The 20,070-nt window shown below is 46.4% G+C and overlaps 1 protein-coding gene across 1 annotated transcript in view; it reads right to left on the bottom strand.

The window, feature by feature from the left end:
* Positions 1 to 19,395, bottom strand: part of midn (midnolin) — a 29,802-nt gene extending 10,407 nt beyond the window's left edge. The window contains exons 1-7 of the mRNA XM_040128682.1: positions 18,994 to 19,395; positions 16,219 to 16,447; positions 14,478 to 14,565; positions 14,237 to 14,299; positions 2,613 to 3,167; positions 1,008 to 1,131; positions 411 to 734 (exon numbers count right to left, since the gene is read on the bottom strand). Coding sequence (XP_039984616.1) covers positions 411 to 734; positions 1,008 to 1,131; positions 2,613 to 3,167; positions 14,237 to 14,299; positions 14,478 to 14,565; positions 16,219 to 16,447; positions 18,994 to 19,069 — 1,459 coding nt within the window. The 5' untranslated portion in view covers positions 19,070 to 19,395. The remainder of the gene's footprint in view (positions 1 to 410; positions 735 to 1,007; positions 1,132 to 2,612; positions 3,168 to 14,236; positions 14,300 to 14,477; positions 14,566 to 16,218; positions 16,448 to 18,993) is intronic.
* Between the last annotated feature and the right edge of the window lie 675 nt (positions 19,396 to 20,070).

The raw sequence follows: 20,070 nt of genomic DNA, 5'->3' as shown, positions 1-20,070 counted from the left end.
AAGATGAAAATAAGACAACAAGAGAATGATGCAAAAGCATCCCCAATAGAACTGATAGCTAACAAAGATGTGCTATGAGAATAGAAACAGAAAGACAAAGATGACAATGAATTCTTTAGTAGGTTGCAATGGAAGAGCTGAGCTCAGTAGAATGACAGGCTGTAGACTGCCATCATTTCACACACACACACACACACACACACACACACACACACACACACACACACACACACACACACACACACACACACACACACAGGCGCACACACTCCTCCAAAGCTGTGGCGGCTACAGGAACATCTGCTTTACAAGGGCTTCAAGGGATGCACAATGACTTAATGTGTGCATGAGAGTGTGTTTGTGTTCGTGGCATGCTTGTGTGAGCAGGAGTGTGGAGTAGAGTCACTAACCAGGGGGTTTGCACATGCGGATCTGACTCTGGCACTGCACCAGCGGATGAAGACTCGGTGGAGGGCTGCTAGGGCTGCCGGCAGGCACAGAGGTAGCTTTGGCAGAGAGGCCCGTCATGCCAGCAACTGGGGGCGAAGGAGGCGGGGAGGGGGATGGGGAAGTGGGCGAACCACACTGGGTCTGGTAGCGAAGCTGGGTGAGGGAGGGGGGCATGCCCTGGTAGTGGCGTGTGGCGCTCAGGAGGTCATTGAGGATCTGCAGGATGGTACCAATATCTCGTCTGGGACGCCCATTGCTGTCCTGGCAGTTAGGGTGCAAAGTGCCTGAGAGGGGGAGCAAGAAAGATGAAAAAAGTATTATGACAGATTTCTCTTTAGTTTTTAATTAAAAGCAGAAAAAGTCTAAAGCACTTAAAGTTTTTCATAGACTCAAATGCCCAAAATAGATTCTGGGACTAGCCTATGTTTTAATTTTCTGGGAATTTTTTGTGAAGCACCCAATTTCTCATAAAAGAGGCTTTCAAGTGGATCTCACTATGCAAATGGTTATTGCTTAAAGCAGCAATAAATCTTAGTGGCAGCTCAGTGTCCCCTCACCTGAAAAGGTCCCTGAGAAGACTCCGGGAGCATGGTTGACGAAGCTCTCAATGATGGCGCCAGGCTTACGGGAGCGTGGCGAGGGACTGGTGCCACTGTTAGGGCTGTTGGTGCTGCAGTTAGCCTGCAGGAAAAAATTGACAAGAAAGGCTGTTTTAAGAGAACACAACTTCTGGACTCAATCAGTATGTGAAAAAGTCTTCACATCCCGCACTGTGTACAGCGATCAAAAGTAATCGTACAGCGAACATACACTGATCAACCACAACATTAAAACAGGTAACTGGCAGATGGCTGTATATCTGTGGCATACTTTGAAAGACTTCATTCTGAACCATCAGTAATGCGATTTAAAATTTATTTTGTAGTTTCAATTATTTTCCATGGCGTCATGGCTTGACTAAGACATGAATATCACTGATCAGCCACAACATTAAAACCATTTACCAGCTTTAATGTTGTGGCTGATCGGTGATATTCATGTCTAGCATGCTGTGATGTGTTGAAATCATGTAAGCTCTGTCCTGAGGATACCTTCGTGAGTTCTGTAAGTGACCTTTACTTCAGGGTGTTATAACTACTATTTGCACTATGTAAGTAACCTATGCAGTAAAGGGTGATGTTATAAGAAAAACCACAGGAAGCAGGAAACCTGAGCTTTCTGCCAACAGATGGCCCAGAAGACCCAGGATATCTTGTTACCTCAAACCTGAGATCGGAGAGAACTTTGCAGCCCTGCTACTTCACTTTAGCTTTAATTGTACCACTCAACTGACATCTGACAGTGAAATCGAAAACCAATGCAAAGGTCTCTCTTTTTGTGCGTTAGTCTGTCTTTGTGCGTATCACGCATGTGAAAGCCTGATGAGGAATAGCCATTTCTGTTATCTCACTACTAAACTGGCCTGTCTTTACGTTTTTCTTGTTGTGAGCCATCTCTCCCGCATAGTCCACTGACATCTGGTTCTTATTCTCTTTCCATAGGCTGGAGCTCGGGGAGGTAGACAAAGTATAAACAGCAAATTTGGCTGGTGGAGACGTGTAAGTGTGTTTGTGCATGTGTGTGCAGCTGTTCTTAGAGTTAACCAAAGTTAAATAAATGGTTGTAAAGGTTAATGATAAATGCCTGAAAACAGTGAGGTTAATGATCAGTCTTCACTTGAAAAACCAACTTTGATTCATCAAACCTGCCTCTCTGACTCTTTTTCTCATGATCTTTATCTTCCCCTCTTAACCCCATACATCTCACTAGCTAGGATGAGTACATATGAATGTCGTGGCCTCTTGGCTAATTGTTTGTGTTGGCCTGTTTATATGCATTTGGGAAGCACACTGCAATCCAGTGATGACTAATTTCACTGCGCACTTTGGAAGCAAACACACACATCACGTGCAAATCTTCTCCATACCTGACTACACCACGGGTTTGCACTCATGCAGCGCTCACAAACAGTCACAACTCATCCCCTACATTTTTCGTTCATGAGAGGGCTATGATGACATCAGTTACTTATGTAAAAGTTAGCTAGGACTGATGACAAAGGTGTGACAGTGGAGCACAAAACATAAATAATATGAATTACCAACAATATTTTTGAGGCTTACCTCAGGGCAGAGGACTGGGGCTACAGGGCTGGCCTGGCCAATGTGTTGGCTGGGTTGGCCTGAGGAAGGCTGGTGGTAGTGGTGATGGTGATGATGTTGATGAGCTGGAGAGCGGAAAAGACTTCCAGGGATGTGGGATGGGCGAGGGGAGTGGGGTGGTGGAGGAGGAGTAGGGGGGGCACAATGAGCGGAGGAGGGCGACTGGTGGTACATTGGAGGGAGCGGCTGGTGGTGCGTGGAGGGCAGGGGGAAGGAAGGGGAGCCCGGGGAAGAGGGGGAGGAAGGGACCGGGTGAGGCTGGGACAAGTGGGGGCTGGGGTGGCTGTGTGGATGATGGGGGTGGTGGTGGGAGAGCGGGTGAGGCTGGGGAACACGGGGCTGCCCTGTGGGCTGTCCCATTGCGGTCTCTGCGTTGCCCCGGGTGATGAGGTGTCTATGCTGGAGCTGGGGACCACCGGACTGCTGTGCCGCCAACTGGAGCTGGACGAACATCATGTGATCACCTACACGCAGTGCCAGGGTGAGGGGGGAGCGGCCAGACAGGAAGTCACTGACCTACAGGCAGAAAAAAGAAACAAGGTTGTTCATATAATTTTACAGAAAAGTCACCAACACAGTTTTGCCGAATGACAACATCACTAAAATAAGAATCAAGATTATATCCTGAAAGCCAAACTCTTTCAAAAAAAGAGAACAGAGGAAAAAAAAGAGAAATACTCCCCCTAGCATATTGACTTCCTCCTTTGTAAATGAACAGTCTGCACCATGGATGCCAGTTAAAAATATACACAACAGTGCTTTCAGCTCCCCCTCTCATAGAGACACGGACACACTACATTAGCCCATCATGCAATCAATCACTATTCTGTAACACTGCCCTATTTACATCTGCTGGGGAGCAGTGGATGAGGAGACCTATTGGAAAACACACACACAAATAGAGCCCACTTTGCTTGCTTCCCACTGCCCCCCAGTCCATTCTTAGTGAGCAGTGTCATTTAGCGCAGAGACAAAGGCCACCCTTCTGTCTGGCCCAGGGCCTGAAAAATCAGTCCCACGTCCAGGAAATACACCCCGCCCGCCTCTCAAACACAGAATGGCCGATTGTCCGTGGGTCTGCGGCGGATCTGGAAGGGCTGCCCATTTTTGGAGCTCTGGCAATGGCTGACAGGAGCTAAGTGTGGAGGCCTCCACTGACCCACCCATGGCCCGGATGGACACACACAGATACACACAGGATAGCGGAGTTGTCAGGACTTGGCTGGAGGATTCACACTAAACAACAAAAGTTCTCTTGTCCCTCTCCTGCAAGCCTGTGGCTCTCTTGCTGTGTATTGCCATTCACTGCTTAAGTCTGTGCATGTGTGTAGGCTAGTGTGTGTGTGTGTGTGTGTGTGTGTGTGATTGTGTGTGTGTGTGTGTGTGTGTGTGTGTGTGTGTGTGTGTGTGTGTGTGTGTGTGTGTGTGTGTGTATTTTCTTGTGAGAGTCATTCGAGGGTCAGAAAGCTTCTTTGGGCCATGAAGACTAAGCAGTAATGATGTCTCAGGTTCTCTGCAAATAGAAGCAAACAGAAACAAACAGCGCTGGCAAATACGAAGTGACGTCTCTGTCCAAAAAGGTTTCAACAACCCCTGCTGCCTGTGTGCTTTCAGTCCCCAGAGAGGCAGAGAAAGAGGGAGGGAGGGAGGGGGAAACAGGAAGACAGAAGGAGCACCGAAAAGCTACATCAGGGGAAGAGAGAGCACAAAGAGGATGGGAGAGGGGGAGAAAGACTAATGGCAAAGCAGAGAAAACATATAATAGAGACACACATGCAAAGACAGAAAAAGAGAGCAGAGGCCTCACTCCCTGCAAACCCTGCAGCTTTTGGAGTGTGCTTCTGAGATGTTGGCCTGTAGTTAACCCTATGAATCACCAGGCTCTGCCCTCCATCACTTCTCTCCCTTTTCTTCTGCTTATTTATTTCTCTATCGACCGCTGCCTCTCTGTTGCCAGGGTGACCTTTGCACGTTGGTATTGACATGGTGTGGAAAAGAGGATGGAGGGAGAAGAGAGGCAGGTGAAAGGACAAGGGGGTTGGGATGATTTGATGGCTACATTTCAACATGTAAATAATCAACAGCTAAGGCAGCAAAAAGTCAGAATACAGGCGGCTGCAGGATAAACAGAAACTCAGCCTTTTCAAAGTGTGAACTCAGTCACTAATGGGTTGTTGATACAGTCCACACCCGCCATGATTACCCTGTCGTGGTTAGACAATAAACTCAGCAAGCCCAAGGCAGGGTGTGAAGCGAGGAGGGGAACAGGGGCAGGGTGTTACATGAGATTGCTCTAGGAAACTTCACAAACAAAAGGTCACTTGATAGACAAGTTGTGTGTGTGTGTGTGTGTGTGTGTGTGTGCGCGTGTGTGTGTGTGCGCGTATGTGTGCGTGTGTGTGTGTGTGTGTGTGTCTGTGAGGCTTCGGTAGGGAAGCAGAGTCTCAAAGTGGGTGGAGGGAGTGAGAAAGAGAAAAGAGAAAAGGGGGGTGAAGAAACGTTGACTGTGCCTGTGACTGACAGCTGTCAAGAGAATGAGTTGACAGTTCGCCAACCCACCACACAGACACACAAATGGACATGCATACAAAAGTGAGATGCCCTGAATGAGACCATCAACCCAGTGTTTAGTTAGAGGGAGGGAGGAAGATGAGGGAAAACAGCCGTAAGAAGTGAGTATCTGTTTGTCTACTCTACAGTTCAGACCTCCTATCCTGCATCCACACATGTCCAGACTGTGTCAACGTCAAGCTGAGCTGGGTTACAGTTCACACCTGGCATCAGAATCTGTCTCAAGTGACTGCTTGTGATCGGATTTAGCTTCCCTGCACACATTTGATTTTATCTGTTAAGAAGCTGCAACTGCTGCTAAGCAGAAAAATGTGCTCAGACATACAGTTAGATTGTAGCGGCTATACAGTACTTCTACACCTTGTAATAATCGTTTGAGAATATACCGTTGATTTTTTATTTAACCTTCATTTATTCAGTGTAGTTTCACTGTGAGGCAACCCCTTTTTTACGGGAACTCCCTGACCACATTCAAACCTGGACTCTGCCAGTACAACCACAGTCTGATCTGCTGGCCACTGAGCAGCTCCACCGGAGCAGTTGGCGTTAAGGGTATTGTTCAAGGGTACCACAGTGGTGCTTGATGAGGGATGGATAAATTCTGCTTTTTCAATTTTCTCACCCAGTTGTAATCCTGCCAGGGGATTGAACTGGCGTCCCTCCAATCACAAGCTTGCTCCCTTAAATTTTAGGCCACCACTGACCCCGTTATTATGTGCACAGTCCCTAAATGTGGTCAGGGACACATTTTTTGTTCACACTGTGCTACATATGTACAATCCCAAAGAGGGTGCTTTTTGAGAGCTCTGTTTATATCCCTTTCCTGTGAAGGGATCCTCCAAGATGCTATTTAATGTCAAGTCTGGACAGGGCCTTTGCTTAAACACTGTTTTTCTGTGTGTGTGCAAGAGAAAGAGAGAAAAAAAGGCCAACAGTGAGTGGCAACACGAGAAACAGAGAGGAGGCTTGATTACCCTTATAATGACTAGTGTGGATTATTCAAAACCACCAAGATGACATTCATGTACTCCTACTGAGCTACCAACATCACATGGCAGGCTTCAAATAAGCCTGTATGAGAAGCAAGCTTTCTCCCTCACACTTCTTTTTTGTTTCTTATTTTTACTGCTCCAGTCGATTTTTGTAACTCCTGGTCTCGGAGTCTCAGTCGTTGACTCATAAAGTTAATTTAGACGTTGCTTTAACAGGCCCCGCTTAGTCTAACATACGTGAGAGCTAAAAATGTGTGGAGATCTCCTCCTCTTTAACTATGTGTGTGACTCATATGGGGTCTCCGTACATACACACACCACCCACCACAACTTCATCTTTAGGCATGAAATTAAAAGGCCACAAACCCACATTAACACAGACATCTAATTTGCAGGGAAAATGACAGGGGACATCTCAACTACTATAATCTAATTGGTCACTTTCTTTTCCCTCAGAAGATAAACAATAGGAGCCAAAGTAAACCTTCAGGTGTGGAATTCCACTCCTCCAAATGAAAACCTACATCATTTTCGACTGGCATGCTATTTCCCTGACGCTCCTGAACACCAAGAAGAGGAGAGCGAACAGCTTGTGTATCTGGGAGCCGGGAGCTGTGGAGTGGAACACCTGAAATAGGGCCCGTTTCCTGAGGGAGGGGAGGAGGCGGAGGGTGATACAGTGAGGCCTGCCTGCCTGCCTGCCTGCCAGAGGCTAGATTGGCGAGAGTGATCATGTAACAACAAGCCTCTTCCAGACAGAGACTGTGAGAGAAACAAGGGGAGGGAGTGTGTTAGAGAGTGCGTGTATGTGTGTGTAGGGGGGAAGGGGTTCTCTAGTGCTGGAGAGCTGGCTAGCAAATGATTCCCAGAGGTCTCGGCTAGCAGCTCAGCTCCAGTCCAAACATGCCTGTCTGCTCTCAGGAGCACAGCCAAGACAGCCAATGTGGCTGGCTAACACTGACGTCAGGACAAACACCAGATAGAGCTTTCTGGAACATCACAGGCAAACAAAAGAGAGCTTCTAGGCTTGTCTTTAAGTCTGCAACCCTCCTCCTCTTCCTCCAGTTTTTCCACCTTGCTCCTCGCAAAGCACTTGACAAATTCCAAGCCTTTACAAAAGCAACTTATGGCCGTCTGTAGTGGTTTGTTATGAGAGACGCAAGAGAAGGAGAGTGGAGGGCCCCACTTTTGTTGTGTTAAGGCAGACAGAGAGAAACGAGCCCTTCATTGTTCTCTTTCTGATGCAGCAGCAGTGGTATGCAAAGAGGAGTTCATGCCTGAAGAACAAGGTGTGTGTTTGCTGAAAACACCATACATTAGCCACAATATCAAAAGAGGTAACTGTTTTTAATTTTGCAGCTGATCGGTGTATATCCATCGCCTGTTTTGAAAGAGTTAATTTTAAAACTCATTGTCAATTATTTTCCATGGCCTGATGGCTTGACTAAGTCAAAAATACACTGATCTGGAACAACATTAAAACTGGTAACTGGTTTTAATGTTGTGGCTGATCAGTGTACATATGTGATTATACTTAACAGAAACTGCATGGGCATAATGTTATTACAGAGTCTATTCAGGGACATACAGGTGTTGATAAAGAGCTCTAGCAATTAATTGCATTCGCCGCCCCTCTTTAACAACTGACCCCACAGCCAGCGCCATCAACCATTTTGTTTTAGATGTCAGGGTCCAGGAGGTGGTATTTTGTTTAGCAGGAGGCTTTGGTTGCTATGCAGTGATGGGGGAGAATATGATAAGGGGCAGCCAAGGGAGGAGGGGCTGGAGAAAAGACGGAGGAAAAGGGGGGAGGATGGCATCAGAGAGGGAGGGAGCAAGGATGGTGAGGGGGGATGGGGGATGTGGGCGATGGGGGTAGGGTGTCAGAGTGGTGGTGGTGATGGTGGGTGATGAAATATTCAGTGAGAGTGTGCCTCTGGCTCCTTGCTTCTTTTTTTTCTTTCGACATCTCTGGCTGACAGTTTTATTTATTGGGGTCCCTGTGGTTCAAGGAACTCATTTGCAGTCGTTCTTCCTTTGCACACTAAGCAAACCTAGGGAGGGAGATAAGGAGTGAGAGAGGAAGAGAGAGGCTGAGAGACTGAGGGAGGGTGAGAGGGACCGGGAGGGAAAGATAGAGCGTGCTGGCAGCACTGAGCTGACATTCATGAACAACTGAGCAGCTTTGTGCCGGAGAAAAGAGGCTAGGGGACTGGAGGGTGGGACAGGAGGGTGGAGAGAGGGAAGCCGTGAGAGGAGGAAGCTGTCTCCTTACAGCCATACTTTGGTTCCAATGCTGCTCACCTGTCGAACGGCTAGGTGAAAGGTATGGTTCAAAAAGCTGCTTATTAACCCGCCTATCGACCTAGATGTTTTGATCGCACCAGGACACTATTGATAGTCTCTGTGCAGACACACACGGGCTAAAGATGCAATAACAGGCTCTCAAAAGAGAGAAGGGAAAAAAATCAATGACTTGCATCATGCCGCAAATCCTAAAAGCAGCCGGGGGGCTCTTCAAAGCCCCCATTAGAAAGATAGGCTTCTGTAATATTGCCTGATAAGAAACAGAAGGGGCTGAAAGGAGCAAGAGAGGACCAGCTGGCCATCACTGAATTTGATCGGCTGAGTGAAAAGAGAGATCAGAATGGCAAAATTCAGGATGATCAGGTTCCTGCTAAAACCACCCCTCGCACTCCAAATGTGCCAACAACTGGTCAGCCTCATTGAGCCGATTCACATGCACATACAAGCATCTCAACCCCCAGCCCTCATGCAGTAGATCTCATTCAATGCGAGCAACAGCCACAAAAATTCTCACTCTTACTCTTCGCCCTACTGCTAACACCCCTCTCACTCCACTGAATGCCTTTTATACCTGCCGATTAATACTCTTTAATGAGGATTGTGTGCTGGTGGAGGAGAACATCACTTAACGATGAGCAGTTTCTGTACCCAGCCATTCTTGTATAAACATCATCTGCAGCAACTAAAGAAAACTGAGGAATTAGCATGTCATCTGTTTGATATAAAGTAAGTGGGTGCAGGTAAATGGAGAGAAGGCGAGAGAGGATTGGGGTCTGTGTGACCGATGTAGGCAAGATGACAAGAAAAGTGGCAATAAAAAAATGACTGGTGTGAAGGTGCAAAAGATGCTGTCTTTCTTTAGAAAACTTCCTCTTTCTTCAGTATGTTTTTATATGACTTAATAGATTGACCTGGGCCTCTCTGTTTCAACAGTAGAATTCGCCCTAATTGACTTCATTAGACTTGGTGGTGGCTATCAGATGTGATATTCCTGGCCTCCGTCCTCCCACACAGTAGCCCCACTAGTCACGATGCCTGCTTCTTCAATCACTAAGGCTCAGTGTCGCCAGAGAATGGAAAACAATGACGGTCACGACTCAAATATGGAGAAATAAGACTCCCCTGGCCACTGAACGAGGGAACACACAAAGACACAGACATCAGAAATGGATGTTGGCACATGCTCGCACGCAAACACACACACACACACACGCACACACATACACATATGCAAGCAGATGCAGACACACAACAGGAGAATGAAATCCCCTTTCAAATCCATCTCTCCCTTGATTGCCCCGCAACACACCTTGATTCCCTCCACCCATCCCAGCATCCCCCTCCCACTGTGCGTTTAAGCATCACAAAGGGGATTACACAGGTGCAAAAAAATAATGCGTGATCAGCTTATTAATGCAATTTTCAAGGCCAGGATTTACATGAGCAGGGACTGAATAGGCCTTTAGAGCAGCATTGTCTTTTATTCCATACACAATTTGATTTAGACATTCAACAACAAATTAATTTCTGTAGCTTTCATTTAAGTGACAAAAAAAACAAATTACCATTCTAAAGAGCAAGGACTCCCTCTCTTAAGCTGCATGCATGTAAAAAGCCTTCATTTCAATGGCAGTGGGAAGGACAGAGAGGGCTGCATGCTATAAAAAGGGGAGAATCCTCTCCTGTTGACCAACAGACTGACTCCGTCATTTTTCAATTGCTTGCACTCCAAAATCCCCAATACCATTACTCCCCAATGATTTCCAGTCATGTCAATCCTGCTGATTGACTAGCATTTAGACAAGGTGGTGTACAGTGTGCAGACTAGAAAAAGAAACACAGTGACGACCTGCACGGAGCTGTTTTATACACAGTCATGTAAAGGCACACAGATGTGCACAGACGCACAGCTGATTATCCATATATGCACACTATTCTCCAAAATCTGTCTTCTCTAGTAATGAGCCAAAGCCTTCGTTGTCTTTTGTTTTGACTTCCTCCCTTCCATTAGACTCCCCCCCGTATTTCTGCATCTGTGAGTTACCCAAGCATGTGTACTCATCCTCTCCATTATCTCCAGCATACAGAACTTGCACACACACATCGACTTGACATGTTACAGAATGACTTGTGCAAAGCTCTCCCTTTCTTTTCTCCTCCACCTGTCTGGTCCACTCTGGCACCCCCTGAGGGAGGCAGAGTGGAGGAAATGAGGTGAGGGTGACCCAGAGGTGACTCCCCACAGATTGTTAGATCCTACTAGTTTGCATCTGTCTGCTTCTAGACACAATGACAAAACTGTGCCATATCCAAGCCTGTCATTCCTGGAGGAAGATGAGGAGGAGGAGGAAGAGGGGAGTGGATGAGGACAGGAGGTGCTTGTCGGCGGGAGAGAGAAAAGTAGAGCAGATGTGTAACAGTGTATTCCGCGGGGACATGCGGAATGGCAACACGCATGCTCCTCCCAGAGCGATCTATGTTAGTGTTCAAGGCAAAATTTGTCAATCTGCAGCCCACTGAGCCTCGCTCCAGCTGGGCCGTGCATTGATTTTGAAAGCGGTATGCACCACTGTAGCTGCACTCCATTGGGTATAGATGACGCCTATGGGTGTATGGCAGATAAAAGGGGATCGTGGGGGAGAGCCAAACTTAAGGGTGACCCCTCTTGTGTGTTTGAGGGTTTGTCAGCTGGGCAGGTTTGGTACTCATGCTTTAAGACAGGAACAAAGAGGTGGCTGCGGGGGGGAAGGGCAATGGGGGGATGGTAAGGGTGATGCCTGCCTGCCTGGTTGGCTTTTATTCTAACATCAATGTGCATCAATGAGCAAATAGTCCCTGTGTGCTGAGAGGGACATATAATCCTTCTCTTTCTGTCAAATACCAAGATCAATAGATGAAGGGCTGATGTCACTGCCTACATATGCCCCAAAATAGTGAATATTGCTTTCATTTCCCTTTCACTGCTTCTCTTGTAAATATACATTCATTTTACTACTAGGATCAGACATTTTCTCATTCACTGAGCAGGATCAGAAATCCTCTTAAATATATCCTTTCAGTTCTGGTGTGTGCGTATGTGCCTGTGCATGACTACATAAGTAAGCTGTACACACAACCTCTATTTAGCAGACAGAATGAGAAGAGAGTGGCGCAGGCAACTGTATTTTGATGGGCTGTCAGGAGGCAGTGGCTTAATACAGCTTAGATGTCATGCAGAAAGTCTAGTGAGATGCCAGAGGAAGAATTAAGGCAGCCAGGATTGTCCTTGCTCAAGAAGCCAGCCATCACGGTCAAGCTGAGGCAGCTAGCCGGACTTGCAAACCACAGCACATTTAAATTATAGGGCCCTGGGAGAGCTGTTAAGCAGAAACGAGAGAGGGAGAAGAAGGGAAAGGGGGAGAAATCCCATTTCGATAATTGCTGGGGCTCAATTTCCATAAACATTTTCTATCTAACTTGTGCCACAAAAGCCAGAAAAAGCCCTGTAAGCTGTCATGTTCTGCCTGGCTTGGTGGCTAGCTAGCTGTTAGCTGCAGACTCCTCCAGAATTCTGATTAAGGACATAACCACTAGGCAATCCACTCAGCCCAGTCCTCCATGAATACACACACTTCCTGGGACAACCCCCCCATCGGGAAATCGGACCTCACATGACAAAAATATATGGAGGGGTGAGGAGTAATAAGAAGTCCAGGTGTTCGTACCCACTTCTTCGAAGGCTGCCACAGCCAACAACCAGCCTACATCTCCCCTAGGCTATTTTTGGATGTATGGGCATATCAGTTATCGTGTCAGACACTTTTAAGAGCTAAGTGCATTGATTGATTTTTGATAGCCCCAGAGTTAGGGGGGAGAGAGGAAATGAGGGAAAGCTTTTGTGTTCCTATTTTCTAATCTTACTCAGATCCGTAATCTCTCCACAATCTATATCATTCCCTTCCGCTTCATGAATTATAAAGTGGAATCAATTTCTCTGGATAAAAAACACACTAAAGCAGCTTTATGCCTTTATTTTAACCCTTTACCCTGTGCACTTTATTCTTTCTATCCCCACTGCAGCATTACCATTAACATCGTAATAGATACAGTACGCACGAAACAATAATATACGGTGAGCTATTCTCAAGAAAAACACAAGCATATGACTCATAATGAACCTAAGAGTTATAGCGTTATGCGGCCAGAGAGAGAGAGACACAGGAAGAAAGGCAGAGTGAGAAATCTGCTCTTCTGGATCAGCAGTTGAATTATCGTCTGCCTCCTGTGAAAATGACAGTCACTCATGGCTGCGCAGCAAAGGCGTACCACATGATGGGCAAGGCTTCCTTCCAGCCCACCACTACTCTGACATACACACACACACACACACACGCATCCAGTAAAAGACACGCACATGTCCACTTGAACACACCTACACACATGCAGTCATCTGCTGTCAGTGCTACAAGATGCATGCTGAGTTCACACACACACACACACGCACGCACACACGCACACACACACACACACACACAGGGCCAGGATTTCACCATGAAATTATCAGAAGGGAATGAAGCCATACCAAACCACAGTCCACTATCTCAGAGCAGCTCACATCCTCTGATGAAAACTGCACTAAATGTAGAGTATCGTTCTATTGACATATTCATCTGGACATAACGGCTGCATTGCTGACACACGTAACTTCTTACATCAGTATCCAATTTCACCATCTAGTACTGTTTTGACATCAGTCAGCTGCTCATCATTGATGCAGTTACGTACATCACAGTGTTACCGAACGCTACAAAAGGAAGTGTATCTGAGTCAGTCAGTCAGCTGCAGAGTGTTTCATACGTCACACTGTTGTCTGTGTGCATTCAGCCTTATCGCCTCTCTTCTCGCCAGCACTCCCTCTCCGGAGAACTTTTTTCTTTTTTTTGCTTTACTCTCACTATTGATCATTTTGATGAGTCATTCCAGAACCGACTCAAACGCATACTGTATTTCACTAGGCCTCAGAGCTGTTTCACTGTAAGTCAGGGTGTAGGCCCCACTCAGATTATGCGTGCTAGGCTTCCAGGAACCCTATGCTAATACTGAGTGAGAGGGCCGTCATCTGATGATCCAGCACTCTTGTTTATGAGGTAGTGAGACTACACTCAATCTCCATGCAGCCACAGCACACTTCCTGGAAACTTGCCTGTGCATGTGTGTGTGTTTGTCTGTCAGAGCATGAAGCACAGAGGGAGTGGAGAGAGATTACAGATAAAGGTATAAACAGAAAGATGGAAGTGAGTGTTACATGCTCGTCCTCTCAGCATCTCACAAACAAAGCCTTTCTTGTGTGGTGTTCGCCCTGGCTTCCTGCAGTGTCGTGCACGCACGCACACACAGTCACAGATGTTACTAGGATACAGGAGGGTGTTGCTGCTTATTATATCCTAAGAGCTCACACTGGATGTCTAGCTTGGCTTGGCTTGCTTAAGAGGCTGAGATTAGACAAGCAAAGAGGCTTGTGCTTGTGCAGCCTGCTCATCTCATCTCATCTCTTTCTCTGTCTCCGTCATATCTGGGTGTTGCTCTGTACTTAACCAAAGCTACAACTTCTCATATCCCCCACGCAAACACACACACAAAAGGTCCAAAGCCCAGTTTAGATTGCATCCGTTGTAGAATACTAACTTTGCTACATCCATTTTTTTTCAGGGTCAACACAGAGAAACAGTCTCTTACCTGAGTTTCTGTTAAGCTCTCCAAGGCTTGCATTACTGACTGTTCTGGTCTTGATGCTTGAGACTGCGCAGAAAGAAAAAAGGATATTAAATAATCAGTTTTAATGGACTAAAGGAAGCAAATGCCAATTATGTAAAGTAATGTCTATCAAAACAAAAATATTAGAAATGATAATAAACACTATTTGTAAGTAATATTTGGACTCAAAACTAAAATAAAATCACAGTCAGTTGAGCCTTACCATTAATCCTGCTTCAACTGTTGGTACAAGTGTTAACTTGCTCCCATCAGAGATGCCTAGATCCTGGAGTTTGCCTGAACTTAGTCGCCTGCAGGGTTAGAGAGAACAAGATAATTAGACTGTGCTGACAATATCTTCTCTCTTCAAACACCCTTCAGCCAGGGGGGGCAGACAGACTTCAAAACTAGTTTCGAAAAGAGCCGTGGGTGAAAAGCCCCATGAAAGAGAAGTATTGATTGGGCTGTCATATTTCAATTTCGAGTATAGTGGAGCTTGACAATTGCTCGCAGTAGATATTTGGCAGCACTGCCACTTGCCTAAGTGGAGGTAAGTATTTTCTTTTGGCATTTTGAGTTGTATGAATGAGGAGCAGAAATTCCAAGCAGAAACCAAAACCATAGTCCTTTTAGTAATTATGAGAAAAGATAAACAGTAACGAAACTAACTGTTTATCGACATTGCAAATTCATTGTTCCTAGTTAAAAAGTAGAACACTGTGACAGCTGTTTCTGCAATTCTAAAGAAAGATTAGATGATATAATGATATAAAATACATTTACAGGACTTCACTATTTAATGTTTGGTGCAGAGCAGGAGTATCTGTTCCACAATGAGGAAAAGCTTTTATCTTGCAGGCCACAATGCACTAAAACCACTCACATCCAGGTGTAGTGACTCTTTTCCTCCTCTAGTCTTGGGGAGAATGTTTAGAACAACCTGCTGTACAAGCATGACCCAAATCTCACCCCATGCAGCCGAACAAAGGCCCTCAGCAGTGACTTGCTGTAGGTGTACAGTTTGAGGAGCAGGAAGGGATTAAAAAGGGGGTTTCAGGTTTTAAAGGATGATGTGATTTATTTGGTGATTACAATGGAGGGGATGTGGCTAAAAAACAATGCTGACTGTTTGCATATAGTAAAGCCCCCCTCACTTTTTTGGCATAGCACCACCTGCACTATTGTTAGCTCATTCAACCTGGGCCTGTAGGCTTTGGTTAGTGTTAAATAATAAAGGTTTTAACTATTCCCTCGCTTGTGCAGCTCTGTTCTAATGTGCTATTACAGGAGCATTTTTGAGTGCGCTCCGGAAAACTGCCCGGCCGATGCCTCACACCCAGATTTCCGCTGAGACCATTAAGGAGTTATTCTGCTTCCAAAGATACTGGGTATCTAGACACTTACATCCCAGTCCAAGCACAGCATGTATTCACCTTCCAGTAGCACAGTAAATAAATTACAGGCTACCGAGTCTTTCTGACTGTACTCCTCAATGTTTAACGTGTGTGATTCACACAGCATTAGAAATTCAGTCAGGCTTCGGTATTTATTATGAAGAAGGGATGAATCGATGCAAGGCTGCAGATCGCCTTGTCAATATCGTTCCAGTGACCGGTGCGTCCCCTACGCGTAATTCCAATACCGTGGTCAGTAGTCTCCTTGAATGTATTGATGGCCAAAGCAGCCAAGGTTGTGTCTGCAGCTCCCGAGAGCTCAAGCGCGAATAAATACAAAGGGCAGATAAAAACATATCACTGCGCTCGGTTGATTTGCGTTTTTGAACTGCACAACAGCCTGAACATCATTGCTTACGGTGTCCGTTTACGGTACAGAGTCTCAAACACAGGCTGGCCTTTTAAGACAAGAGCATAAACGAAGGTTCGTACAATTCGTTCCCGTTTATAGAAAGGATACAACACTTTCAGTAAACAAATTTCAGTCGCGCTTGTATCAGGTCTACTCACGTTTCTTTGTGCAGCAGAGCGAGTCTCTCTTTTGGTACTTTGAGTCTTTGCGACAGCCTCCTCTTCAGTCCCTCCACGGTCTCCTCCAGGGGCAGGGAGAGCTCGAAGCGTGTGCCGGTGGTGGAGTGGATGTACAGATTCATGGAGGGCTCAGTCGGGACGGCCTCGCAGGACGAAGCCCCGCGACTGGTGCAGCTCCGGGCACTGGGATGCTGGTCCATCCGATAACCTGTGGTCAGAGAAGGGGGAGACAAGACGAGCAGAGCCGGGGATGAAGAGGGTGAGGAGGATGGCGAGGCAGATCCGTCGCTTCGGCTACCGTCCCTTGTTCTGCTTGTAAATCAAAGGCAGCATTCAGAGAGCTTTCTCTCTTTCTCTCTCCCTCCCTCTCTCTCTCTCTCTCTCTCTCTCGCTCTCGCTCTCTAGCTCTTGGTGCCTCCTTTCTCTCGCTCTCCGAGAATCAGAGTCAAACCCAGTCCGTCTTCTCTCCGGTCGATACCATGAGAATATTCCCCAGGGAAAGCAAACTACATAAAGCTCCCTTTCCTCCTCGTTTGATCTTTCCCTTTGTTGCCCTTTGCAGCGAGCCAGCAAAAGTCTCAAATGCTACATAGATGTGCAAATGCCAGGCAGGGACGCCGATGTGTTGTCAGCAAAAAAAAAAAAAAATGCCACGGACGCTCATTTACGCAAGCGGTTACCCTTGACAGAAAGACTGCGAGGTCTAATAAAAATGATATAAATTCCTCTTTGTGTTTTTGGAAGCTTTTCACGAGCTCGAGGGGGGGGGGCGACAAACGGTCCGTACGCTGCAAAGCCTCACGCGGCTAGGAGTGAGAGGCTCTCCGCTGCGCACTCATACCCACGGCAGCTCCGCTGAAATATCGGCAGCGAACATTGTCACAAAGTATCCCACTTCCACCATCGATAGAATACGCCCACAGCCCCGAGGCAGCCCGACCAATAACGGGAGAGCTGCCCCAGGACGCCGCCGCTCTCGGCCAATATGAAGACGAGATCCACACCCACGTGGAGGGCAGGCGAGCTTGGGCCATTCATAATAAATTACAGCACAGAACAAAATAAGTGTCGTCGTCACAGTGGTCCAGAGCCGCGATTCCCGAGCCGAGGTCGCTTCAGAGGTCTCTGGATGGTCTACGGAGGACCCGATAAAATGGTTGCCATTAATTACGTACTCCTTATTTATAACTTATTTTAACCAAGCTGTTGATAAGGAAACTAACTGTCCAGGTGGCCTGTTTCTTTCATTTCAAAGCCGAGGCTGGTCTCGCCTCACTCGGAGGGAGAGTCGCGATCTGTACCAGGTCACATCTCGAAAAACTATGTTTATTTGAGGGTCGTCTTGCTTGGGAAACTGTGCAGCGGACTCAAAATAGCATCATTATTTAAAAAGAAAAGAAAAGAAAAAAAACAATTACACAAATACAAAAGAATGTCTTTGTCTGAAGAGATGCAGACTGAGCTCGGATTAGTGATTCAAAGAAGGGAATTGCAATGATTAATAAATGTTTTGATCCGACTTCTGTGTTACTGACAGTAAACATTAAACCATATCAAAGAGAGTATCAGTGTTTTGATCGGGTTTCGCTGTCTCTGCCGTGACTGAGGAGGCTGCGAATCCACGGCACTAGTGCGGATGTTGACTGGATATAAACAGACCTGGTCAAAAAGAGCAGCGGTTAGACTCTTCACTGGTAAATCTGAGTTATCGCACGAACTGCCATGACACCAATAGTGCTGACGCCATCCTCTTTCCCCTGACCTCAGCAACATGCAATGGCCATTCAAGTGATCGTGTGCAGATTGTTGCCCTGGCAGGGGTATTTTCCTCAGGAAGAAATATGCCGGATAACGCACGGTGTATACAGTACGTACACGTGGCAGTAGAAGATAGAGAGAGTGCCGCATGTAAAGCCGAATGCTAGGAGCGATTCGGTGTTTTCATTACGTGCCAGAAGTTGCAAGTGGGACCGGTGCTGCACAAGATCACGTTCTCCAAAAAAATAAAAAATAAAAATAAAATAAACGTCGTGGTCAAAATCCCCCAACAGAACTAACCAGAAAAAAACTTACACACAAAGAGGAACATATTGAGAATGTACAGGCGCCCAAAGCCAACACACCGAGTGCTCCTCTACAGATTCCTCCAACACCGGTAGGCTCCGTAACGCTTCAAAGGAGATACTCTGTCGCCACCCAGAGGCCAAGGAGGGAACGTCCACAATCAAAACTTGCGAGTGATTCGTAGTTGGCTTGTGTCTAACAATGGGAGATAATTCAGTTCGGACTTTATAGAAAGCCTTCGTCCGTCAGAATAACACGAACTCGCTCGTTTATGCCTCGGGGTCAGTCATAAAATGAGCGTGTTATACTCTTAGCATCGCTGTCACCGGACCCAGGATCCTTTAACAAGGTTGCTACTGTGCTTCCAAGCAGACAATATCGGCAACGACTTACTGTCAGCTTCTAATTATAATTTACAGTAACGGTGGCATTTTCCTGTCATCAATACCGGCCTCACTGAGTTAATAATGCCCACGGAATTTACATGGAAGGTGGCTCACCCAATCGCTCGACAGCGTGTTTTTATCGATCCGCGATTGACCACTTGTCTCCAATCAATTTCTTAACCACCAGCACAATATGGCCTCTGTCTAACTTTTTGCGAGGGCGCTTAGCATCATTAACAAGCTAAAAAAAAAAAAAACCGAATAACAGAGTTACCAGTTGGACGTGATATTAAAGTGTACTCACCAATTATTGTGGCGAACACTGTGAAGCTTCGCGCTGAAGTTTGTTGTGTTCCAGTCGGTTCCCCCAGCTTTGGCATGTAAAAATAAGCCCGGGCCGTGATGAAACCGTTGGATAAATAAATCCCAGCACCTGGATATCCAAGGAATTTTCTCTCAGCAACTTCTCTGGCAGGCCCGTGCGTGTCCAGCGCGAGACGTTACGCACCGGACCTCGGGACCGCTGGCCAATAAGGAGCTGCAGTTCTGCCCTAAGCTGCTCGTGCGTGCAGCGTCTTTCTTAATAATAAGCGCCCGGCCGGGAAGGTGAGACACCTCTTTGCTGACTCTTCTCGGTTCATGGGTGGAGAGTAGTGTTCTTGTTATGTCAGCATGCGATTTAAGGTGGCCTTGCTTCGCTGTGACCGCCTCCGTCCAACGAGTCCCCGTCGGTGGGAAAGAATGTGCCTACGCAAAGCGGCAACAGATAAAGATAACCAACTGTGTCAATGCCGTGGCTCTCTGGGCGGAAGAGAGAGAGAGAGAAAAAAAAGGGGGGGGGCTTTTAATGGAAGCGAGTATCTAAATAGAAACGAAACGCCGTCAGCCTGCGGCTTGCCACCTTAACAAAAACTCAATGAAATGGTGCTTCGGCGATATCGCGGTTGTTGTCAGGCTTTGACGACGCAGAGAAAAATGTCACCGGGCAACAGAGCAGGTAAACAGGCCCCCGGCGGGATACGAGGGCACGTACGCCGATAAACAGAAGCTTTATTGTCACCAATCCACGTCTGTGTGTGACAACATGCATTTGCGCTGGGGAATGTCATGGATATTAAACGATTGCTTTTGCGAGCAAGACCAGCCCTGCTTTTGAAATATTCACAGAAGTACTGCTCGACTTGATTTGACAGTAGCGGGATAAGTATTTAGATTCTTAAGTCAAAGTAGAAATATAACAATATAAAATATACAAGTAAAAGTATCCACTCAAATAATTACTAAACCTTGCCAGTTAAATGGGCTTAAAGCATCAAAAGTAAAATAACTTATTATGCAGAACGTCCACTTTTATAATGCTAAGTTTATCATATTGTGAAAT

This window comes from Xiphias gladius, chromosome 6, assembly GCF_016859285.1.
Source record: "Xiphias gladius isolate SHS-SW01 ecotype Sanya breed wild chromosome 6, ASM1685928v1, whole genome shotgun sequence".
Classification (NCBI taxonomy): Eukaryota; Metazoa; Chordata; class Actinopteri; order Istiophoriformes; family Xiphiidae; genus Xiphias; species Xiphias gladius.
The sequence above is the reverse complement of the archived record's forward strand: the minus strand, read 5'-3'. Positions and strand labels throughout refer to the sequence as shown.